The sequence below is a fragment of the Amborella trichopoda genome, chromosome 12 (genome assembly GCF_054954075.1).
Source record: "Amborella trichopoda isolate Santa Cruz 75 chromosome 12, AtrichopodaSantaCruz75HAP2 v2.0, whole genome shotgun sequence".
NCBI classification, from domain to species: Eukaryota; Viridiplantae; Streptophyta; class Magnoliopsida; order Amborellales; family Amborellaceae; genus Amborella; species Amborella trichopoda.
This window is the reverse complement of record NC_142347.1, coordinates 26,582,310-26,608,714: the sequence shown is the minus strand read 5'-3', so window position 1 is coordinate 26,608,714 and position 26,405 is coordinate 26,582,310. Positions and strand designations below refer to the sequence as shown.

The 26,405-nt window shown below is 39.4% G+C and overlaps 1 protein-coding gene across 9 annotated transcripts; it reads right to left on the bottom strand.

Annotated features, from left to right (window-relative positions):
- Positions 1-17,353: 17,353 nt before the first annotated feature.
- Positions 17,354-26,112, bottom strand: LOC18438617 (endo-1,4-beta-xylanase 1). 9 transcript variants are annotated; one of them, XR_016046443.1, is made up of 8 exons: positions 25,725-26,112; positions 25,183-25,544; positions 24,826-24,985; positions 23,934-24,280; positions 23,645-23,822; positions 20,696-20,769; positions 18,892-19,428; positions 17,354-18,776 (listed from the first exon to the last, which is right to left on the bottom strand). XR_016046443.1 is itself a non-coding variant. In XM_020670083.2 (7 exons), the coding sequence occupies exons 2-7, from the start codon at positions 25,524-25,526 to the stop codon at positions 17,661-17,663; spliced, it is 2,682 nt and encodes an 893-aa protein (XP_020525742.2). In that variant the 5' UTR covers positions 25,527-25,547; positions 25,725-25,769; the 3' UTR covers positions 17,354-17,660. The 9 variants fall into 9 exon arrangements, 4 of the variants coding, with proteins under 4 accessions (XP_020525742.2, XP_011625092.3, XP_088710576.1 ...); XR_016046441.1 differs by having other exon boundaries at positions 20,696-20,747; XR_016046442.1 differs by having other exon boundaries at positions 25,183-25,547; positions 25,725-26,077.
- Positions 26,113-26,405: the final 293 nt, after the last annotated feature.

Genomic DNA, 26,405 nt, shown 5'->3' with positions numbered 1-26,405 from the left:
TATGGTGGGAGCGCTTTGGGACGCTAACCTTACTGCTTGGGGTTCAGGGGAACGTCCAGTCGGTCAGCCCTCTTAGAACAGTTACGAAGCCCTCCGGCTGTGTGGTAGCACAATTTGGACAAAAATTCTCTTCAAGCTCGCAACCTCTCTACTCTCTCTCTATTGCTTGGGACCGGTATGGGATCCGGTTGTCCCTCCTTATGGCTATTGTCTCGAGGGGGCTGGCTAGCAGATTGTGGGGTGTGAGAGAACCCGAGGGTTGGGGCATATAGGTTCCCTTGCATCTACATGTCTGTTGGTGATGTAGGTTGCTACGTCAGGCAAATGATGTGTTACATAAAGGGGGAGAGAGAGGAAGAGAAGGGCATGACACAGTTTAGAAGAGAGGAAAGAAGAGTTTGTGCACTCGGAGACGTTTACGGACCCACGCACTTAGGGGTATCTTTATCTCCCTCAAAGTTTTCTCTCTCCTCTCGACGGAACTAAGGACTCAGAAGCAAATGACAAGAGAAATAAACGTAATGCCTCTATTTTATAATGGGTAAATACCCTGCCCAAATGTTTTTACAGCCTCGTTTACAAGTGACTTAAGCTTACTTATATAGAGGATTCACCAAACAGGGGTGAACAATAAAAAACAAATCTTAATTACAATTTAAGAAATTAGGAATAAATCCCAAAATTAGGTGCAATGATCAAAATGTCTCTGAGAACTTTTTTGCTAATGACGAAGCCATCCCTGCATGCAAGTTGTTCCACCATTGTCAGATCTTAGAAGCTTTTTCTGCAACTTACGGCGATAGTTCAAATCATTTGTCAGCATATTTTTAATGTCCTTGCGATTCTGAGCATTTTAATGCCCTTTAGTCATTCTGGGGTGGCCTTTTCCCACGGGGTGGAAGATCGGCCAGATTTGTGAACTTTTATCGCCAATGCGGTTCAACTCGCATGGTTTTGGCTCGTAGCTCTGGTTGCAAACGAGAGAGGACAGTCGCAGTCATTTTGCACCAAGTTTGGGCTGATTCCATTCTGGTTTGCGTTTTTGTCTAGTTTGGGAGGTCACTAAAAAGAGGGATTCCGCAACCTGCAGATTTACTTCTTCAGTGATCTGGGGACTTACATCCATCCGACCTGGGACTAAATGCAAGAGTTATACCAGTTTGCAGCTCTTCACGAGGTGGTTGCATTGAACTCATCCCTGCGGTGGTCCGATGCTTGGATGTAGAGCTGTGCTTCACTAGATTCAAGGCGTCTTCTTCTTAAACCTTGGTTTTTCTAGTTTTACGGGCACCTTCTTTCAGAAGAAGTTTGACTCGAGGTTGTGCCACAGTGAATGCCTTAGGTCAAAATGACGAGGCTGACGTGATCTAGAACATATCTGGATTTGGGCTTCACCTTGTTTTAACAGAAGGCACCATGGGTCCTTGAAGCTGCTTCTGAAACACGATGTCATAGTCTCCATGTTTGAGGACTGGTTCGGTGAAGCCGCATCGCACTAGTGTGGAACTCGCCTTCTGTGAGGCCGCATGGGCGTAGACCCCTTTTAGGTAGTCCGAATGTGCCCAAATTTGGTCCTCGGGGGTTTTTCAACATTTTGAATGCGATGGCAGTACTCTGGTATAGTTTTGAAACCACTAGCATAGGGCTATTGTTGTAAAGTCCTTCCTTGGTTGGTAGCACCATACCCAGGTCATATGGCTCAATGCTTTATTTTACGAAAAAACTTTGGCCTGCCAGTGTCTTGTGTACCCCAAGGACCAGGTTATTTCTGGCTCTCCCCTATTTCGCTTGGGAGATGTAAGTTGTAGACACCCCATTTTAAATCTGGCAAATTTTATGGTTTTCTAAATCTTTAGGATCACTTTATCCTAGTAGAACCAATTTAATTACCCCAAAACTGCCCAACTCCTATCCCAATTTGAAGTAGAGCCCAAGAGCTTTACAACGATCTAAGAATCACCTGAATCGGACCTATGGGTAAAACGATATAACAAATGATAATTTAGTCCTTGTCAGACCCAACTGTTGGGCCGCTGACTGGGCTGCAACGGGCCCGACAGCCCAGACATAGGCTGATGATATAATCAACGCATCTGATGATGCAGAAAACACGTTTTTTTAAATTAGATAAGGCTAAAACTCCAAGATAAATCCAAAAAATTCTGAAAAAAACTCTAAATTAGGAAAAATCACCAATTGAATCTTATAAATACCCCCTCTCCCTAACCCAAAAGGAGAGATAACAAAGACCAAAAAAACCTTAGAAATTTCTGAAATTAGAAAAATTACACAAAAATACCAAAAATAGAAAAAACCCTTAAAAAATTCTTAAAAATTTAGGAAAAATCTCAAAAAATTAGAGAAAATATCAGAATTCATATTCAACCTCTGGTGATCATAAAACCCTTGGAAAACTAAGGAAAATATCCTCTAAACCCTGAGAAAGACGGACAGGTTTAGAAAAATCTCTAGATTGAAAACCCTAGAGAAGATAAAAACCCTAACCTCTTGAAGTCCTAACCCCCCAAGACTGAGAAAACTAGACCTACGGCACAAAACCCTAGATCAAAACTAGAATTAGGGCACAACAATCCTACATCTAACCCTTTACACCAGAGATCTGCTAGTCAACATCTGAATCAGAGAGGCAAAGAGGACCAGTTCTGATACGGGCGAGCCATTGAAGGCTCGGGAATCCTGGGCCATCCAGCCCAGTTTGGTACTATTTATTCCTCTCTCTTTCTTCTTCTTTTTACTATTTTACTTCTTTTATTTATTTTTTATCTGTTAACTTGTCTTAAAAATCGTATTTTAACGCTCCAGATAATGCTGGCTCTGCCACGGATCTGAGAGTAAATCAGCTCGTTTCCGGGCAAATCTCGCCTCAGATTTGAATCGATCTGTCCCAATTTCTCTTCCACTTTATTTACATCTTTTTAATTTGTTTAAGGCGCTAAAACTTAAGAGATCTTCATCGGAAGATCTATCAGATTTTCATCGTAAACAGTTAGGAGCCCACCGTGGGGTTATTTCGAGCATGATCCAAGCTTCAAAATACGATTTTTATTCACTTTTTTTCATTGTTTTGAGTCACAAAAGGTCCCAAAAGTCGGCTATGACCAGAATCCAGGGTTTCGGTGCTCCGAAACCCTGCTTTTTTTGGGCGACACTCCTAGTGTCGCTCAAATTCAAAGGTTTTAGAAACATCTGAAACTTTTTGGATCTGTTCTAGAGACTCTTTTGTGACTCCACAAATAATTCAGATCAAAATAAAATTTTTAAAAATACAAAAACAATATTTTTTAGTTCAATCTAGGCTTTTCTATTTTACTTTATTTTAATTTATTTTATCATAAATACTTTTATTTCCTGCTTCTTAAAAGTTTAAAGTAGTCTTATGTCATCAAGATTAACAAGATAAAAATATAAAAGAAAATTAAAACAAAATAATTTTTTGGACGACACTAGTTGTGTCTCCCACTCTACAAGGGCGACACCACTAGTGCCGCCCAACTGCAAGTGTCCCAGAAAAATTATGGGACCCCACAGGACCATTCCAAAGACTTTTGGCTTTTGACCTAAAATAAAAATTTTAAAAATATATAAAAGAAAATTTTGCGTCAAATAGATCTTCTCTGTTTCTTCCCTTTTGATTTTATTTTAGTATGTTAATTTTGACTGAAATCATATTTTCTCTGCTTTAACCATGATTAGTTTAACTGTGTTTCATCCAAATTAAAAATATAAAAAAAAAAAAAAAAAAAATACATTAGGGTTGCTTACCCCTCCAAACCTAGACCCACTCTGTGTCCAAGTCGAGACTCGTGCACCATCTAGTCTAGATCTTAGTCTAGGTTCTAACATAGGTCTAATCTTAAGAATTGCCTCTAAAGCTAAACTAGGCTTACCCTAGTTCAGGGTCTTAACCAAAATCCATTGAGTCTAGTAAGTCTAGGTTCCAGTCTAGTCTTAGCTATGGTTTTTTTCCCTAGTGTTAGGCTAGGTTTGCCCTAAGTCATTGAGTTTAGATCTTACCTAAGTCTAAATTTTAGAACCCAGCCAAAACCAATCACCATGTCAGTCACTCAAGATGACCATGATGACTGCTCCACGGCCAACTCTAAGCCTAACCTGCCCAAATCTAGGGATCAGTATGTTGCAATCCCTTGAAGTTATCGTTAAACCTCAGCACAATCCATTATCCAACGCCCAAGTCGTCAATTAGAGGCAGAGTCCCAACCATCCACTCCTAATCCTAAGATCTGTGTGGCTTGAAAAACCTTGAATAGTCAGGGTGTCTGACCAGGCGTCGCTGCAACCAAAGTCGAAGACGAGTGAGGGAAGAAATTCATGCAACATCTAAAGCTAATTCCCAAAACTCGAATCAAGATAACTCTGAGGTGCAGCGATCTCAAAACCAAGACCCACCTTGGTCTAGGTGATATAACCCAACCTTAAGGCACCATAGTACGGCCCATGATGTCCTTAACACTGTACGAAGTAGAGGTGTTGACTGAAACCGTCCCTTAGGTGAGATAGGCGTCCAAGCTGTCCTCAAAAGTCTAGTTGACCTAGGTTACACTGTTCATGCCCTAGCTTACGAGTTGATCCCAAACCAAGTTAGTGGTATAGGTCAAACGTTAGCACGGCCGAGTCAACCGATTCTTCAATCGATCCCTCTGGTTCATCCAGTCCAACAAACCATACAATTTCTGCAACCAGTAGCGACACCTATGGGTTAGTATGCCCCTCAGACACTAATGTATCAAACCGCCTCAGTAACTGTAGCTCATCAATCTCAGACCCATGCAGGCCAACATATACCCCAAGTTTCAACTTATTAGTCTACGCTTGGGAACCCAACAACCAGTGGGCCTACTGTCATGCCAAATACTCGGCAAGAAGGCACCTTAAAAGTAATGCAGAATATGCTTGTAAGAATGGGCATGCATGAAATCCTACCCACAAAGACCTATGTTCATGAGACCCTTGAAGGCATGAATGACCTTCCCCTAGGATTTGTTGTCCTAGAATTTAGAATCAAGTTCAATGGGAAGAGCAATCTAGATACTCACATCAACGCGTACCTCCTCTCCGTTCGAGCATTGTGAGACAAACCTAACCAACTGAAGGCCATCTTTTCACAAACATTGACCGATGAGGCCTTGAACTGGCATCGGAGAAAAATGTCCAGTTGACCACACATCACTCTTGACGAAATGTTCAACCTATTCATCTTTCACTACCCAGGGTCGACACTAAGACCTCTCTCCCTGAGCGAACTCAATGCAACAAAAAAAAACCCAGGAGAATCCTTCGAGAATTTCATAATCGGTTGATTTCGTGAGGCGGCAATGCGGGTCACAGCATGTCCACTTACAGACCACATGACCTCAAGAAGACATTTAAAATGTCTGCATTATCTTTGACGTTCACTTGCCCCTCGAAGGACAAGAAATGCCAAAGTGTCTACTTCTTTGCCACTCACCTGTCCCTCGAAGGACATGGAGTGCCAAAGAGGGGCAACTGTAGACACCCCATTTTAAATATGGTAAATTTTATGGTTTTCTGAACCATCAGGGCCACATTATGATAGTAGACCCAATTTAGTTACCCCAAGACTACCCAAATCCTATCCCAATTTGAAGTAGAACCCAAGAGCTTTTTGATGGTCCAAGAATCACCTGAATCGGACCTTCAGATAAAAAGATATAACAAATGACAATTTAGTCGTTGCGAGACCCAACTGTCGGACCGCGGGCCGGGCTGTAACCGGCCCGACAGGCCCAAACACGGGTTGATGACACATTCAATGCATCGAATGATGCAGTAAACGTGTTTTCTTTAATTAGATAAGGCTAAACTTCAAGATAAATCCAAAAAATTTCGAAAAGACCCCAAAAAATTTAGGAAATATCACCCATTGAATTGTATAAATATCCCTCTCCCTAACCCAAAGGAGAGAGAAAAGAGACCAAAAAATTAGGTATTTTCCTATTTTTGGTATTTTTCGATAATTTTCTAAGGGTTTTTCCTATTTTTGGTTTTTCCTATTTTTGGTATTTTTTGATAAATTAGGAAAATTATCGAAAAATACCAAAAATAAGAAAAACCCTTAGAAAATTCCTAAAAATTTAGGAAAATCCCAAAAAATTAGAGAAAATATTAGAATTCATATTCAACCTCTGGAGATCACAAAACCCTTATAAAACGAAGGAAATTCTCCTCCAGACCCCGAGAAAGACCGACAGCTTTAGAAAAATCTCTAGATTGAAAACCTTAGAGAAGATAGAAACCCTAGCCTCTTGAAGTCCTAACCCCCAAAACTGAGAAAACCTAGACCTACGGCACAATAACCCTCTATCAAAACTAAAATTAGGGCACAACCATCTTAGATCTAACCCTTTACACCAGAGATCTGCTGGTCAACATCCGAATCAGAGAGGCAAAGAGGACCGGTTCTGATACGGGTGAGCCCTCGAAGGCTCAGGAATCCCGGGCCATCCGTCTCGATTTAGTATTATTTATTCCTCTCTATTTTTTCTTCTTTTTACTTTTTGTCATCTTTTATTTATTTTTAATCTGTTTACTCGTCTTAAAAATCAAATTTTAATGCTCTGGATCATGCTGGCTCTACCACAGATCTGAGAGTAGATCTACTCGTTTCTGGGCAAATATAGCCTCAGATTTGAATTCGATTTGTCCCACTTTCTCTACCACTTTATTTATATCTTTTTAATTATTTTAAGGTGTTAAAATTTGAGAGACCTTCATCAGAAGATCTGTTAGATTTTCATCGTAAACATAAGTACGTCAAAAATGATGTACAATACTTGAAAGCATCAAACCCCAATAAAAAAAGGGATTAATCCAGGAGCAATTGAATCTTCTTCCCGGCATGAGTATATGCTTAATAAAAATGATTGCAGTAAGGATGAAAAAAGTAAATAAGCAAAGAAGCAGGGATGAAACAAAACAAAGCAGAATCCCCAGAAGGAAGTAAAACTCACCCTGAATGGTTTGAAGATCGAAAGATTGTTTTAATTAGAAGCCGAAAACTTCTCATAAAATCAAAGAGTAAGGTCTAAAACTTCTCTGAAAGATGAAGAAGATGCAGAAGGCTCTCCCTAAAGAAGATGAAGAAGCATCTCTATGAAGAAGCTGCAAAAGGTTTCTTTGATGAAGAAGATCTGCTGAAAAGAAAATAGAAGGATACCATAAATGATTGTGAAGGTAGAAGATTTTCCAAAGACAGAGGTTGAGGATGAAATGATGCGACGAGATGGGTGCTTTAAAGAGAGATACGATGCTTGGCCTCCTCATCTTGAAAACCAAAAATCCTGATGGCATAATAATGACGGCTAATAACCATTTTACCAAAATTCCCTACAAAGAAATGTGAAAAGTCGTTTTGTCTTATTATCATATTACTCAATTTCCCTTGGCATTATTTGAAACGAAAGGGTAAAAATCTCGATTTTTTAAATAAAACTTATGTTGCATCAAATAAGCAAGAGATAGGGATGAAAATGATTTGTGTATGAAATGATATGCATAGCTGGAAGAAGCAAAAATGATGCAGAATATGAAAAGGAAAATTGCAAAAACCCCCTCAAAATAAACTTTTTACGAACTTTACCCCCGACCCAACTTTTCCTCGCAACTTTCCACAAAAAATCATGTTTCCCAGCAAATACCCCCCTATACAAAAATTTAAATTTTTTTTAACAAAAAGACTCTTCTCTCATGTAACAAATAATTTTTGGATCCCAATAAAAAGAATCGCCAGACCGCACTTATACAACGCTGGACTGCTCACTTGAAAACGCCAAACCGCTACTTCAAATTATCGAACTACCCCTTCAAAATGTCAGGCCGCCATATCAAAACGCCAGACTGCCCCTTCAAAATACCAGACCCCAACTTCAAAAAGCCGGGCCACCCATTCCAACAAAAAATAATTACCGAACCGCCACCATGAAACATCGGACCCCCCATTCCAACAAAAACTAATCAATGGACTTCCACCATGAAACGCCCGACCGGCCATTCCAGCAAAAATAATCGCCGGACTGCCTGTTCAAAATGCCGGACTACCCTCTCCAACGAAAATAATTTGTTATGTGAGGAAAGGGTATTTTTGTCCAAAAAAATGAACTTTTGTATGGAGGGGTATTTGCTAGGAAAAGTTGGGTGGGGGAGTAAGTGCATAAAAAGTTCATTTTGGGGGGATTTTTGCAATTTTCCCAGTGTAAAATTATGCAGCACAAGGCACAAATTCAAACAAAAAAAAGTAGTTTCATTGATAACAGAAGATGGGGACTTAGGAGGAAATTGAAGAAGCCCCGCCTGCACATGCCTTGGGGCATTACTCCCCAAAGTGAATCATCTTGCTGATCTTTAACAGCTTCTGCCTCACTAAGGCCAGAAGCTCCTCCACTCGTTCTACCTCTTCCCGATAGAAGTCGGACATATTTTGATCGTGCTCCACCTCTCGACAGTGACTAACCACCATTTCTCTCTAGCTTGCAATCTCCCGAGACTTTGGGTCCAGTATAAGCCCGGCTTCAAGAATCTCCTACGGAGAGATGGAGATGATATCAGCAGCAATAACCTCCTCTAATGAAGAGAGAAAGCTCGCAACAACGAAGGCTGATATGTACTTCTTCTCTATCTCCTATAGGCCAATAGTTGTAGGAGTATTAATGGTAAGCCCTTAATACTATGTCTCCTATGTGCTGTAGCTACCACGGATAACGGGAGTAAGTTACAGATTCAGAGAAATGGAGAGGTGCCTGGGAAGAACAGGAGAAAACATGTTTAAAAGAAGGTGAAGAGTTGGAAACTGCTAAGAAGATGAACTGACAGACCATGGTAGCTGACGAATTTATAGATTCCCGTGAAGAAGCCGAGGGGTCTTATCCCCGGAAATGATGACGATTATATAGGGAAATGATTGATGAGATGGTTATCCATTCTCGCATTTAATTATGATGGCTAGGAAAAGGTGTGCATGTGCCACCTTTATGAAGAGGCTGTAAGAAGTACGACGGTAACCAGTCCACCTGAGATTGGCAGAATGCTACACACAGTTCAAGGTTCTTTCATGAGTGAAGCATCTGGGGCTGTTTTGTTGGGTGTACTTTTATCTTAAACAAGAACAGATGTATACCAGTCAACACGTAGCAAAGATCAAGTTACGATTGGCCCATACATTGCTCTTGAAAAGTATGATTATTTAGTTCCAATACATGACTAAGAACAACCACTTGAAGACATGCAACGAACATACGATGTATGACCATTTTTTCTTTTTGTCAAGAATAAGTGTGGTTCTTAATAACATGCTTTCAAGTGTGCCCCGTTTAACGATACTTCCAGTGTGGCTTAGTTTATGGATTTTGAGACTCGGAAAAGATTCTTGAAAATGCAATCATAAAGCTGCCATCAAGCTACCCAGAGATAGCTTAACCCATCTCAGTATCAATGGCAATCTCAAGCTTCCTATAGATGGCTTAACCCATTTCAGTCTCAATGGCAATATCAAGCTTCCCAGAGTGGCTTAACCCATTGCGGTGTCAATCTGCCCAGAGATGGCTTAAACCACGTCAGTCTCAACGGCATTCTCAAGCTACTCAAAGATGACTTAACCCATCGTCAGCATCATTGTCTGGCAGTTAAAGCCTTAAAGTTTTACTGATCGTACGACAAATCAGTTACCGTTGTTGTACATCATTGTTGACGTACTTCTGAAGCCCATACGATTAAGGAGAGAGTCGACGACCGCTTGGTCTTGCAGGTTCACCTAACACCCGAGGACCAATGTTGTGCTAAAAAATAAATCCTGGGGCCGTGTAACCTAGCTGTGGTGCCATCGCACAAAAGAAGGACCACTTAACTGTAGCCCTATGCTAGCGGTTGTAGAATTGTACCAGACCACTGCGATTGCACTCAGAACGTCGAAAATCCCCCAAGAACCAAATTTGGGCTCCATCAGACTATCCCGAAGGGGTCTACGCCCATGCGGCCTAGCAACTTGCGAGTTTCACGGTAGCATGGTGTGGCTTCACCAAACCAATCCCTGTAAATGGGGACTGCAACAACGCTTTTCGGCAGCAGCTTCGTAAGACCATGGTGCCTTCCTCTGAAAACGGAGAGAGCTCAAAAGTTGATACGTTCTAGATCACACCAGCCTCGTCATTTTAACCTACGGCACACACTGTAGGATGACAGGGACCCGCATTTCTCTGGAAGAAGGTGCTCGTAGAACTAGAGGAAGAATCAAGGTTCAAGGAGAAGAAGCCTCGAATTTCGTGAAGCATAGATTGACATCCAAACCTTGGATCACCGCGATGGCAAGTTCAATGCAACCACCACGTGAAGAGCTACACACTTGTACAACTCTTGCATTCAATCCAAGGTCCAATCAATGCAAGTCCCCAGGTCATCAGAGAAGTAAATCCTGTGGGTTGCCGGAATCCCTCTTTTTGGCAACCTCCCAAATTAGGTAAATGCACAAACCAATACCAAATCAGCTCCAACTTGGTGCAAAACGACTGCGACAACCTCCTCTCTGACTTGCCAGCAGAGCCAAGAACTAGAACAGTTCAACTCGAAGAAGTATTGGCAAACGAAGTTCACAAATCTGGTCGAACTTTCACCCCAATGGGAAACGCCACCACAACACGATTCAAGGGCATCAAAATGCTCACAATCGAGAGGACATTGAAGATATGCTGCTGAAACAGCTGAACCATTGCCACAACTTATAGAACAAGCTTCCAAGGTCTCGCCATGGCGGAGCAACCTGCATGCAGGGATGGTTTCATCATTCACACAAAAGATCTCAAGGACATTTTAATCATTTTCTCTTAATTTCAGGATTTATTTCTAATTTCTTAAATTGTAATTGAGCTTGGCTTTTGAGCGTTTACCCTTGTTGGTGAATCCTCTATATAAGCAAGCTTAACCCACTTGGAAAAGGACCTCCCCCCCCCCCCCCCCGACCACCCCTACCCTTTTGGAAACCTCAAGAACCCACTTGTGAAAAGGGCAATTAAGGCTAGATTGTGTTTGTCTCATTAACTTGTTGTCCTTGTGAGTCCCTTATCCCTGCATGAGAGGAGAGAGGGAGAGAGAGAAGATACCCCTGAGTGCATGGTCTCACGGACTGCTCGGCCTCACGCGTCGTCCTCCCTCTCTTCTAAGCTGAGTCACCCCTTTTCTCTCACTCTCTTTGTCTCACTCCTACCTCCACGCGCGACTCCATCCATGGGAATGTCCATGTCCACCCGCAAGAACGCGGACATGAGTAAACCCACAAGCCTCAACCCTCGGGCTTCCTCACGCCCCTTTTAGCAGCCAGCCAATCCCCTCAAGAGGGCAACCAAGGAGGAGGGACATTCAGACCCCATTCTAATAGCTAAGAGAGAGAAGAGAGAGGTTGAGAACTTGAAGGGGGTTCCTATCCAAACCGGGCTGACAAGCACCAAGAGGGCTTCGTAATTGCTCTAAGAGGGCTATCCGCCCGGGCGTGTCCCCGAACCCCCCAAGCGGCATAAAGAGTGTCAGCACTCTAGTCGCAAAACCTCTCTCACCGTTAGGAGGGCTTGCGTGCAACACACGCATAGGACCTCTGCGGTTGTTCGAGAGAGGGTTTCTGCCTCCTGACCCAAGGGAAACTAGGACCCAACCAACATTAACCGTAAAAGGGGAATTGTTCTTCTGAACATGGAATTCTCTCATGATATCAGCACTGTTGAACTCTTGGCTCCTTGCTTTATCACCCTTAAAAGGTATAGCATGGATTGAGTTAAACAACGACAGTGATTGCTACCCACTGACAATATTGACGAATCCCTCATTCTGCTCCTGTGATATCATGAAGTTCGAAAGTTTGAAATTCAAAGACTAGTGACAGCTGTTGTATCTGTGTGAATAACCCAGCAGTGAGATTAGCAGTATGAAATGATAAACATAAGAGGTAAACAACTTTACGAAGATAAGGATTATGCACTGCAAGATCTGTGATTCAAATTAGCCAATCAACTCAAGAAGAAGATGGAGGGTGAAGATTCGAAGATGGGAAATGCATGGTTATCCCTTGAACAACCATAATTTAATAGTATAAAAAGGGGACTTCTCAATTGAAGAGGGGTCACACATTTCTTTTAGACACAATCTAGTAGAGATAGAAGTGTTCTTGAGAGGTTCTGCCTCAGTAAGAACTAAGAGTAGAAAATATAGTGATATTCAAGACATGAAGAGAGAGATAATCATTTCCTACCCCTCATTTGATACATGTTCTCTTAGAAAGACCAGACTCGAACGATAACACACCCCTGCATATATCTACAAGTATATGGGTCGATATGCCTTCGATGTTATCTTTTCCCTGTAATATGTCTTTATTTTCTTCTTTAGAAATGAACTTATAGGTTTCAAAGCCAGAATCAAAGGATTTCAGCTTATTTTCTTTTCTTCAGTCAATGTAAATTGTAACAAATGATTAAACCTCTGGAATTGTTCAGTGCCTAGGATATTTTATAAAGCTTGTGTTTCAGCTATAAAGTGCATGGATGAATTTCACCCCTAATGTGATGTTTTCTAGTTTCTATTTGGAGTCTAATGTTTGTCTAAATATTCTACTTTTTTAAGCATCCACATTTCGGAGCGTCCAGTATGTGCTTAGGAAAGAGAATTGCAATCATGATGGATGAAGGAAATAAACAAAGAAATATGGAAACAAAGCAAAATCCCTAGAAGGGAAAAATACTCCCCTTGGATAGTTTGAAGATAGAAGAGTTGTGGGAACTAAAAATTGAGAACTCCTCAAAAGATTAAAACAAGGTCGAAAAGCAAGGTCTAAAACTTCTTTGGAGATTGAAGAATATGTTGAAGGCTCTCTTGAAGAAGATGACGAAGGCTCTCCTTGAATAAGATGCAGAAGGTTTCTCTGATGAAGAAGATCTGCCAAAAGGAAAATTGAAAGGATACCAGAAATGATTGTGTAAGGCGGAAGATTTCTGAAGGTAGAGGTTGAGGATGAAATGATGCAAAGAGATGGGTGTTTTAACGAGAGATATGATGCTTGGACTTCTCATCTCGAAAAACCGAAAATCCTGATGGCAGGATAATGATGACTAATAACCACTTTACCAAAATGCCGCACAAGGAATGCGAAAGACTTTTTGTCTTATTATCATATTACCCGATTCCCTTGGCATTATTTAAAATATAAGGATAAAAATCTTGAATTTTGAAATCAAGCTTATCTTACATCAAATAAGCAAATAGATAATATGCAAAAAATAATATGCATATTCAAGATGTGCAAAAGGCCAAATTACATAGCACAAGGCACAAATTCAAACAAAACAAAAAACCTTCATTGATAGAAGAAGGTGGGGATTTAGCACTTATATTTTTTAAAAAAAATAAATAAATAAATAAATAAAACAAAGAAAGAAGAAGAAGAAGCCCCACCTGCACATGCCTTGGGGCATTACTCCCGAAAGCGAATCATCCTATTAATTTTAGATAGCTTCCACCTCATAGAGGTCAGAAGCTCTTAACTCATTCGACTTCTCCTTGATAGAAGTCGGACATATTTTGGTGGTGCTCCACCTCCCGGTGGAGACGAACCACCATTTCCCTCAAGCTCGCAATCTCCCTAGACTTGGGATCCAGCATAAACCCGGCTTCAGGAATCTCCTTGGAGATATGGAGATGACGTCAGCAACAAATGGCTTCCTTTGATGAAGAAACCAAGCTTGGAATAGTGAAGGCTGCTTTGCACTTTTTCTCGGCCCCAGAAAGATTAGCAGCCATAGGGATGTTAGTGGTAAGCCCTTCCTCACTCTCGCCACCACGGGTGGCGACAGTATGTTCAGGATGTAGAGATATAGAGAGGTGCATAGGAAGAACAAGGGAAGACATGTTTAAAAGAAGGTGAAGAGTTGGAAACCGTTGGGAATACGAACTGACAAAACCAGGGTAGCCGATGCATTTATAGAATCCCGTGAAGAAGATGAAGGATCTTTTCCCCAAAAATGATGACGGATGTATAGGGAAATGATGGATGAGATGGTTATCCGTTCCCATGTTTAATTAAGATGATTGGGAAAAAGTTCGCATGCACTGCCTTCACGAAGAGGGTGTAAGACATACAATGTTAACGAGTCCACTCGAGATTAGACGAATTCTACACACCTTTTGAGGTTCTCTCATGAGTGAAGTGTCTGAGGAGATTTTGTTGGGTGTACTTTTATCCTAAACAAGACCAGATACATTCTAAAGAAGGCTTAACAAAGATAAAGTTGCTAATGAACCATACTTTGCCCTTGAAAGTATAATAATTTAGTCTCAATGCAAGACTAAGAACAACCACTAGAAGGCATGTAGCGAACATACGATGGACGATTGTCTTTAGTAGATGATCAAGAATAAGTGTGGTTCTTAATGATATCATTCGAGTGTGCCCTATTTGATGATAATTTGAGCATGGTTTAGTCTATGAGTTTTGAGATTCAACAAAGACTTTCGAAGATTCAGTCTCAACGGTAGTCTCAAGCTTCCCAGAGATGCCTTAACCAACCTTAGCCTCAACAGCAGTCTCAAGCTGCCCAGAGATGGCATAACCCACCTTAGCCTCAATGGAAGTCTCAAGTTACCCAGAGATAGTGTCAAGCTGCCCAGAGATGGTTTAACCCATCTCAGCCTCAACAACAGTCTCAAGCTGCCCAGAGATGGCATAACTCATGCCTCAATTGCAGTCTCAAGCTGCCCAGAAATGTCTTAACCCATCTCAATATCAATGGCAATCTTAAGCTCGCCAAAGATGGCTTAACCCATCTCAGCTTCATAACAGTCTCAAGCTGCCCAGAGATGGCTTAACCCATCTCAGCCTCAATAGTAGTCTCAAGCTACAACCCATCTCGACCTCAACGGCACTCTCAAGCTGCCCTGAGATGGCTTAACCCATCTCAAGCTGAGTAGCAGTCTCAAGATGCCTAGAGATGGCTTAACCCATCGCAGCCTCAATGGCAATCTCATACGGCTTAGAGATGGCTTAACTCATCTCTGTCTCAACGGCAATCTCAAGCTATCCAATGATGGCTTAACCCATCAGAATCACCGTCCAATAATTAAAGGCCTTAAAATCTTTACAGATCGTACAACATTCAGTTACAACAAAAGAGGAATTGTTTCCTCGAAATAAGAAATTCTCTCATAATATCAGTATTGTTGAACTCTTGGCTCCTTGCTTTATCACCCTTAAAAAGTATAGCATGGATTGAGTTGAACAACGGAAGTGATTGTAGCCCACTAACAACACTAACGAATCCCTGATTTTGGTTCTGTGAGACCATAAGATTCAAAAGTTTGAAATTCAAAGACAAGTGCCTGCAATTGTATCTGCGTCAACAGTCTAGTAATAAAATCACCAGCGTGAAAAGATAAACACAAGAGATAAATAACATTATGAAGATAAGGACTATGCCCTGCAAACTCTGTGATTCAAATGAATAGATAAATCCAAGATGAAGATGAAGGATGAAGATTTGAAGATGGGAAATGTGTGGTTATCCCTTGGAAAACCATAGTTTAGCAGTATAAAAGGGGACTTCTCGATTGAAGAGGGGTCGCACATTTCAAATAGACACAATTCAGCAGAGAAAGAAGTATTCTTGAGAGGTGTTGCCTCAGTAAGAATTAAGAGTAGAAAAGATAATGATATCCATATAATGGAGAACGACATTATCAACACAATGTATAATATCACCTATATAGAGTATTAATTATTTTTTAACAACTAATAGAATGCCACGAGTTCTTATAATATGATCTAGTCTGCCCCTCCTAATGAAAAAAATGTCCTTCCTCTAAGACTTTTGAATTACAAAGCAAGGATAACGGATGTCCAAAAATATTAAGTACATTAAAAAAATAATACATGTGTGGGAGTATACTAATAAAACCCATAATAAAAATAATAAACATATTAGTATCAAATTTGAGGATTTACAATTCCACAACTAATCAACTAATTAGTATGTTTTACTTCAAAGAAAAATATGTATACCGTACTCTCTAGAATCATAATCTCAAATAAACCCCTACATCTTTAGAAATCCCATGGACTCCCTCCAAGTAAAAAAAAAATAACATTTAACCCCTCACTTTTTCTATTATCCAAATTATAATATTTACTCTTTTTTTTCTTCTAATGAATCTATCATCCAAACCTCAAACAATTCCCCCCCTTTCTCTCTATCTTCATCACCAGTTAACCTCTTCCTCCCTCTCTCTCTCTCTCTCTCTTCAGCAACTTGCCTTCAACCCCCAACTTTTTCTCTTTCTTCATCACCAGTTAACTTCTCTCTCTCTCTCTCTTCAGCAACCTGCCTTCAACCCCCAACTTTCTTTCATTATGTGTACCTTGCATATAGGTTAAAAGAGGCATCACGAACTTCATTTATATGATCAAGTTATTAATAAAAGAAAAAGGATAAGTCTCGTAATTTAGAAAATGAAATTAGTCAAGAAGGGCTTAAATATCATTTTCTTTTAATTTGCAGGGCATCTATAGGCTTTCCATAATCTAGGAGGTTATTTTGGATTATAATATTATAAGGGGTTATTTGGCTTCAATAGGTGATAAGATGAGGGACAATAGACTTAGGTGGGTTGTCCATTTACTATATAAACCCAATATAGCATTGGTTATGAAGGGCAATTTGGTTCAAGCAGAAGACTCTAAAAATATCAAGGGGAATGCTCAAAAGAACATGGATGAAATTATAAGAAAAAATATGATGACTTATGATTCATATAGCTGACCTCAAATAGTTGGCATAAGACTCTGATAATTATGAAGATAATGATACACATAGTTTTCCCTTTGCTTTTTACTATATTATAAACTCTTAAAAGCATCCAGACTTCAGAAATTTTTCTCTCGCACAATTGAAAACAGAGATGCACAAAATGCTCACTTTTCTAAAATGGTAAGCAAACCAGCTAATTGTATCGAAGCTTTGTTTTACATAATTTGTTATAATTATTTTCATTTATAGTCTTTTATTTATATCCAACTAAATTATGCCATTCTAAAACAAATGTTTTCATCTACTCTTCAAAAATGTCATCTTTGGAAATCTACTTTCTTTACACTTATGAAAGAGAGAATCTATGAATTGATAGCAGTTAGAGATAATATAGATTTGCTAAATCTGCTTAGCAATTGAGGTTAAGAATGGAATGTATGAGGGGAGTGATAAATCTCAAATTTCGAAACTTATTATTTAAAGATTTTAATAAAATTGGGGGAAAACGAGTTATGGAGAAGAACTTTAAAGTCACAATCGTAGTTATTCAGGTTTACAAATGAAAATATACAAATGACTATATAACCAATGTTACTTTGCTTAGCCACAAATAAACAAGGGCCTCATGAATGCTACAGATGAAGGGCCGCAAATTTTATCTCCAGTGGATAGTAAACAAAAGCCATTTTAGTAATCAAAGCGCAGCACTGTACTCCCAATGAGTGAGTCATCAAATGCTAAACCATTTCTTCCATGACTACAACCTTGAGCCTGAACAAATGAATGGTGATCCTTATTTGTACACAACAGAAAGAAACCAGCATTCAAGAATTAAAAGGAAATAGTCAGCTCCAAAGGAACATCCCCCTTGTCAACAACAAAAGTCTTAGTATAAGTATTTGTGAGAGTAGTAACTTCAACAGTGTATGCCCCATAAAAACCTCTAAATTTGAACTCTCCTTTGTCATCTATACATCCATGACAATGCGAAAGCCAATCTTGCTTAAGACTAAGAAGCCTTTTACCAGCTTCATTGAGACTGCCTTCAGCATCAACCAAGTGAGAATTCTCTCTGCTCATAAACAGTTCCCAAAATCCCCATAGCATGATACCCTCCACTGCTGGATGAGCAAAGGCTTCTCTAAGCATGACCTCTAAGTCATCTGCTCTTATATGGTCATTAACAGATGATACATCTAGTTCAGTGAACCAAATAGGAAGGCCAAGTAAGCCTAATGAATCCAATGCTGTGCTAACTATAGGACCAATAGGGCTATCGATATGGCCTTGAATTCCTATCCCTCCAACCGGTGCACCTTGTTCTTGCAAATCAAGGATTTGTTCAATGTATTTCTCAGGCGATGATCTTGGGTCACACCCATCCTCAACATGATAATCATTCACAAAGAGAATTGCAGAGGGATCGAGTTGATGGGCTGTTTTAAACATGTAAGCTCTGATGTCTTTTCCTAGTCTATCTTGATAGAAAGAGCCATGGAGCATCTCATTGTTCACATCATAGTGTTTGAATTTCCCTTTGTACATCGTAAGGAGACCAGTAAGACGGTTTTGAACAGCAGTCATTAGGTCATTTTTGTTCATTGGTTTCAGCCACCATTGAACAACACCTTCCACTTCCCAGAATATACAATGACCTCTAACATCAATACCATGGCTTGTACAAAAATCTAAGAGCTCATCTGCATCCCTATAGTTGAAATTTCCTTTTTGGGGTTCTGTCCAATACCATTTCAACTCATTTCCAAACACGGCCCAATTAAAATTCTTCACAAAAAAGTCATTGAAGTCCTCATTATCAATATTGGTCCTATTAATGCATGACCCTAAAGGAAAACTGTTTTGAGTCTGTTCGACTTTCACAAAGGCGCCAAACAAACCAGTGGTATCAAGTCCTGAAAATTTGATAACAACATCACGCTTCCGTACCTGCAAAAACCCACAAAGCGAAATTTATACTTAAATATTTTAGTCTAAAGAATTGTTACAAAATGTATGAATAATGCTATAGTATATGTAAGGCCATTGTTGTTTGACAAACTACCTTATCAGTTTGTTTCTTAAGATGTTTAAATCTCGCTTGCCTATCAACAGGGAAAATTTGTAATCCTGCAACCATCAGATCCACCCCTGAAGAAGGGCCCTGCAAATAAACTATAACTTTGGATGGCTGTTTTTCGATTCTAAATGACCCCCCAATCTCATGCCATCTTCCATCATTAACCTCAATTTGACCCCCATTTACCCATTGATTATCTACTCCGAGGGCAACATTGATATTTTGAGGACCACTTGCAACTGAACCAACCCGAACCCAAGCAGATACCTGATAGGTCATGAATAACTTCAACTTATCTGTGATAGTTTGAGCAGGGCCCATCCATGTCTGAGTTCTGTTTGTTGCAAGGATGTAGCGACCACTAAGGGGTCCACCTGGTCCTAGAGATTCCCTTGCCTTTGGAGGAAGAAGTTGAGGAGAACCACTTGCAATACTGAGAGAGCATGGACCGAGAGGAAACCACCCACTTAGGTCACTGTCTAGATTGCTGTTCTCAACGATATTGACTCCAAATAGAGTTTTCTACAGTACAAAAAAGAAAAACATCATGAAAGAATGAGTGTGAAGATAATCAACTGTGAGCACAGAGTTAGCTGAACACTCGATGGGATGAAATAAAGGGTAATGATCATCTACAAAGCAAAGTTGGTATAGGTGGGAAGAATTCTGTTTTTGCTTCCAAGCAATTCAATGTATTTTCCACTACCCTAATTCCAATTTCTAAAGGCCTATGTTTCAACTTTAATGATTCTATCCCCATAACAAAATAAGAGATTTGCATTGCAAAATTGTTTGTTTCAGGAAGAAAAATTAGAAACATTTTGGATTTTCTTTTGCCAATAACAATTGTTTCCAATTTAATGTATTTTTCCACTACCCTGATTCGAATTTCTAAATGGCATATGTTTCAACTTTAATGATTCTATCCCCATAAAAAAATAAGAGATTTTATATTGCAAAGTTGTTTGTTCCAGGAAGAAAAATCAGAAACATATCGGACTTTCTTTCGCAAACGAACCTGAATAACAATTGTTTCCTTTTCACTGAGATATGTCAGGCATTACAAAGTCTCTGGGTATGCCTGGCCATAAATCGAAATTTAAGCACTCTTAAGGCCAGAGACATATAGGTGAATTCTTGGGAAGTCTTCATCTCATACCGAACATGTACTAAATAATAGATATGGCATTGAAATGTCCATGAGCAATTCTGATGCCAATTCATTCTGATGAATTATCTGTTAATTTGCACCATCAAGCCAATTTGGCAGACGGAAGCCATGCAAGAGATCATACAATTTATATATTCATCCAATTCTTCAGTTCTGTCATGTCAAAGAAGAATACCAATCCCTTGAGCTTCTAACATGACTCTAAGGAGTGCGATAAAAAGCCCCATTAATGTGTTCCCTGTTATTTTTCCTTAAATTAAACTTTAAAAAGAACAGGAAGGGATGCCATAATTTTTCTCTAACTAGCACAAATGCAAGCTAAAGCTTTGTTATTCCCACAACATATTAGCAACAAAACACGGAAGGCCAGAATGTTGAAGGATGAACAGGGCCCCTTCTAAACCATTGGTAATGTTTCTACAATGACCATGACAAATATAGAACGAGCTGAAAAATGAACAGCCCATTTTCCATTTTTATTCCTTTTGAGTAGGTTAGCCAACAAAATAGTTAGGGATTAAATTAGAGTGGTACCAAGGACAACTCAGCTAGGTTCTATCACACCTATATCATGGATCCTGAAAGTATTTGTACTTGATATTTAAGATTCTTTAATACCTTTGGAGAAGCATAGGAGCACCTCATTTGGGATCTCAAAACTGAAGGAATCCTGAAAATTTAGCACAGAGCACCTGTAACCACAATCATTCCGAACAGTTTTCTTTCATATGGCCTGCAATGGTACATGGCAAAAATTTTGAATGATGACATTTATATATTTAGATATCCCACCATTGTGCCAAGATGATAATGAACCTTGCAAACCCAACTTACCATATTCAAGACATTCCCTGAATGAAAGAAGGCTCTCAAAACATTGTTATAAAATTCTATTAGCAATCTTTCCTCTCTCATGTCTACACAATTAGACCCCACCTCCCATTTCCATCCTCAAAAGTCGTGTAATTTTTTACCTTAAGAACCAAAAACAACTATGAAAGGACTCTAATTTCTAAGCACTCTCCCCTTTTAAAAAATGAATATACTGCCTACATGTCAACAACAATATTCAGACTCATCCAGTTAACAGTGAAAATCGGTAAAAAGTAAATATAGAAACTCTCTTTACCAAATCACAATGGACATAGATGCTGCTCAATTGTTTATATGACTCATTAACATGAAAGTTTCAGAAAATGGGGTTCAATGTCGTAAGTAGTTTTCTTTAAAGTGACTACCAAAGAGCTGAACGTCTAAAGTGAACCAAGATCTTATCTCCAACAACTGAAGTGAACAAAGACATGCCACACCAATTGAATAGAAGAAAGATACCATCAAGAACACGTGAAAAGCATGATGATATGATCAAACCAAGAAAGCACCCAATAATTGCCACATTCACATGCATGTGGTCTCATCACACTGATAGCATGTAAAATATAACAAACCAAGAAAATTTGTCACACTGATAGCACGTAAAATATAACAAACCAAGAAAATTCACCACATCCTCTGACTCATCATCCCTTGAAGCATTACCAAAATTCAAATTGCCCATGATCTTTTCTTGAGTCCTCTCAAAACAATCTAACCACAGAACCAATATTCAAAGCTAGATCAATAGGCTAGTAAGTAGAACAACAGATTCAAACAATACTTCCAAATTGCTTGAAAATCAACCATGACCAGGTTACCCATCCAAATGGTTAATTCTCTACCTGAACACCCTCACCCACCCATATCCCTCCAACCACCAAAAGGCTGACCACCAATCTGATATAAAGTGATAACAGCACTAACTTCCTTGCTCCCCTTACCATATTTCCTTGTCACATATCCAGTATGGTACTATATATCTCCAAGACTCTGACTTTTCTTAAATTAGCTTTTGAAGTTTTTTACAATTATGAAGCCTCACCAACCTTCTACGTTATAGCTCAGCCACCCATCAGTCGCAAAGACAATCTCGATGAAACCTTGTTCTTCCATCCAACCAATTCTTAATTCAATTCTGTGCACACCAATTAAAAGTTCCATTTGCATAAGCTAGCTATGGGACTTCTCACAAACTTCGGGATACTACTTCTGGTTCAATAAAATTACGAAACTGACTTGCTTTGTTCATAGGACTATTCCAAATGAGTGTAATAAATGGAAGATCAATAGGTTCAGTTCCATTTACAGAATCTAAACAATACTCTGATGGTCTGATGGATCCCCCCAACCCCCAACTCCCTCTTTCTCCCCTCTTCCTATATATGAACTGGATAGTGTAAATCACAGCCCAAAAATGCATAAAACAACACCACTAGCTTTTTACTATTATTCCTTTTAACGCTAGTTCTTCACCAATGCTATGGTATCTGAGGCTGCACGCTGTTTTCATCAACCACCTAAAACCAACCTCGAGGGATTTCAAGATAATAAATACTAGAGAGTCCCACCCACACTTCACAAATTTCCATGGATCCCGCAATGGCATATTCCCCTGCTAACATCCCTTAATAGACAGACACATTGTTGCCACCCTCCCACACCAATTAGGTAATTCCTGACCCTACATAAGCCAGCTTTAATTTCTAGAAGCAACAGACATCAAACTTATAGGATCATACAAAATTACTGACTTGAGCCTTAGTCAAAGCTGCTCCTCTGCCCCACTCGTGTTTCACTATATGATGTACTTTGTGATCAATACCTGTTGTTACCACTCACCCACTTGTATTAAATTAATGCTCACTCTGCTCAAGCTATATTGCTCAACTCATAATTTGGTAAACAGACCAATTTCTTAAACTCAGTGACCACACTATTTCTCACAATCAAGATATGACAGCTTATGGATTTCATAGCATCATCATCAGTTGGTGGAAAGTCAAGATATTTGAATTAAAGAATTCAATAAGTAGGATGAACATATTTAAATATAAATGGCGAACTCTAAACATTTCACGGTATGTTTAGATGTTATTTTTTTCAGATACCAAATCCTCACAAATTTTTTCTAGTTATGAGGCCTTCCAACTTAAGGAGACTGCCTAAGAATGCCCCAGTATAGAGAATTGGCAACTGACTACACAAATATTATCAATAGCACTATGAAAGGCATCAGAAAGCATGAAACAGGACTAACAAACAATGGGAAAGATGGAAAGGTAATCAACTCTCTCTCCATTGTTTTCCAATGTACAATTTTCTAGAGTGCGGAGCAATTACAAGGATGACCTATACATGTAACATTATCAGGGATAGTCAAGAAGAATATCATAGCCATAGCTTGAAAGATTAAAGAGAGAGAGAGATGACAAAAAATTAATTCATTTCCATATGTCAAGAATTTGTTTCCACATATTTTTCATACTAATCAAGTGAGGAAAGTAATTAAGTTGTATGAGCAGTACAACTGTCCAATTTGCTCCTAATCCGACTATCTCCAGATCAAATTAACACCCAAAATCTGTACACAGACTTTGGTTGGATACAAAAGATCGAACAAGAATGACGAAGAACGACCAAGGACATGAAGAAGTAATCCAATATATCCGAAATAGTTTACACTGCAATTACCTCAATGACAGGAGGTGGGGTAGGAGGAGGCTTGGTTGCATGCTTGACTATCAAACTATTTACAAGGATATCAGTTCCTCCAGGTGGTCCTTCTAGATAGATAATAACTTTGTTCGCATAGCCGTTCAGAAGGAACTTCCCCTGCAACTGTGACCAGGTCGTATCTGAGGCCTGCACACTTCATTGATAACACAGCGTTTAATCAAGAACTTAAACCAATAAAAATAAAATAAAAACACCAAAATACCTTTTACTTTAGTCACATCGGAACATGAAGGAAAGTCCTAACCTGGCAATGCCAATGTATTGTTCTCTCAGGTCTGGTTTCTGAACCCACAATGTAGCTCTCAAATCTGCATTTTTAGAACTACCATATATTCTCACTGTTGCAGAGACCTCATAGGCAAGCTTTCTCTGAATACGGCCTGTGATCTCTTGCTGAATCCCATTCCAAGTTTGTGTACGTTCTGTTGCAGCAGCAAATACCTTCCCTTCCAAGGGAAGGACTTTTCCATCTCCCATAGAGTCATGCAACACAATTTTGCAGCCCCTTCCAGACCAGTTGATAAGGTCATTCTCGAATCGTGGGTTCAGAATTATGTTCTCATCTTCATATAAATTGGACCCTGTCACTTCCTTTCATGAACAAGTATAGCATGGCTTAGGGTTTATTTACCCACTCATTATATGGATAATGAAAGATGAAACTCAAAGTTAAGAAACGGTGTAAAAAGAAACAAAGAAATACTAATTCCCTTCAACAAGATGACTGGGAAGTGGGATAGGTGTAGAACAAACATATGAAATGATTAGGAAGTGGAACAGGTGTAGAACAAGCATATGAAAGCACGTCATGCAGTTTGAGATAGCTCAAATGTAACATACATTGCCAGCAATGAATTACTGCCAAATTACCTCGCATCTAACACATAAAGTTGAAGATAATCTGTTCCTTGAGTTATGGTAACCATTTCAATGGAACACCACATTGTTCAACAAAGAATTAAGGACAAATTATCATATATCTAGAGCAAAAAATTCAAAGTGGTTCATTCCTTAGCTATGAGAACCATCAAAAGAATTGTCCAAAAAGTATCCAGCCAGAAATTAGTGCATATACTGCAGGCAGAGAACAAGGACCATTGAAGTAGGCCTTAACCAAATCTATAGAACACTCATACCTCCAACTTTCCTTGAGCAGTACACGAGATTTTCACAGAGTCAATGAGCATGTCAATGCCAGGATTGGGCCCTTCCAAGTAAAACACCAGACGTTCAGGTACCGTCACCAATGAAAACGGTCCTTCCAACTTCTCCCACCTCTCTTTCGACACTTGTGCTCTGCAATTCAAGCAAATCCTCATAAATCCAAATTGATAAATCAATTGCCCATCGCCACAAATAAATTGCACAAACTGAAAAAACAATCATTTTTAGTGCAAAAGGTGAAAGTAGCTACCCATCATCACAAATGAATTAATCAAATTGAAACTTTCAGTTAAAAATCCGATAAAAGTCAGTTTCCATGAGTATATTACCTTCCTAGGAACATATAGCTTGGATTTGAATTTGGGTTCTCCAGCTTCAGTGTCGCTTGCACATTGGTGGCTCCATTGATGGGCCCTGATATGCGTACATAGGCAGTGAACTTATACAAAAGATTAGGTAGAACATGCTCTGTGATATCCTGTTCTAGGCCCTGCCAACACTGAGAGCGTTCTGCAATAACAGCAAAACTCGAACCAGAAGCTGGCTCAATACCATTGAAACTCTCTGAGATCACAAACCCATGGCAACCGTTGGGGTGCCAAAAGTGAAGCCCACTAGAAAAATCATGGTTTTTTATGATGTTGGTCTCACTCTCTGAGAATGATTCCTCCATGCTTCCTTTGAAATCTACCTGCTATTTACAAAAGGAACAAAAAAAAAAAAGAGTTTGTTTTAATGCCACTCTCCCTCAATCCCTTTCAAAATTTGTTAAATTTCAAAACTGGAGGGCGGATTCTCTCTCTCTTTCTCGATATACAATCTCGATCCCAAAAATGGCATTTGGGTATTGGAGAAATGGTGGAAAAGGTACCTGTGATGATCGTTGATGATTGGTTTTAGGCCGCCTCTTGCACCATGACTCCAAGAACTTGCTCATTTTATACATATGAGAGAGACTGTTTCAGTGAGTGTTAAGGAAAGTAACCAGAGACTTAGTTTTAATCCTCCAAAACATGGCGAATTCAAAATGGCTGATATCTGAGAAGCAAAGCAATGGCAACACAACAAAGGGCTTGGGAAGCCAACACCTACTACCATTTTCCGTGTTTTGAAATCACCTGCCAACGACCAGCAAATATTTTTTAATAAATCAACGGCCTACCATCTAAATGACACACATCCAATGAGAATGTTTGGACTCTCCATATTCAATGCAATAACTGTATTCAATTTTATTTGGATTCTTTTGCTTGTATTGCAAATGAAGGTATGTGTGGTCCTTTCTTTTGATGCAAGGCCTCCCAACTCCTTTTATCCCACGTGAGAGATGTGTTGTAGAGTTTACTACTTTATTGATTTGGCAAGGATTAGTCCAGCTTCCAATATTGTTTTCTTCTTGGGGACATAAGGTTGCAACGTCAAAATATAGAATTAAAAAAATCCATGGTTGTTTCGATGTTGAAAAACTCTCTAATTGATCATCTCGATATCGACATGTATGAATATGAAAAGAAAAAAAGATTTCAAATCCGCAAAATAGTGTATCTTGCAA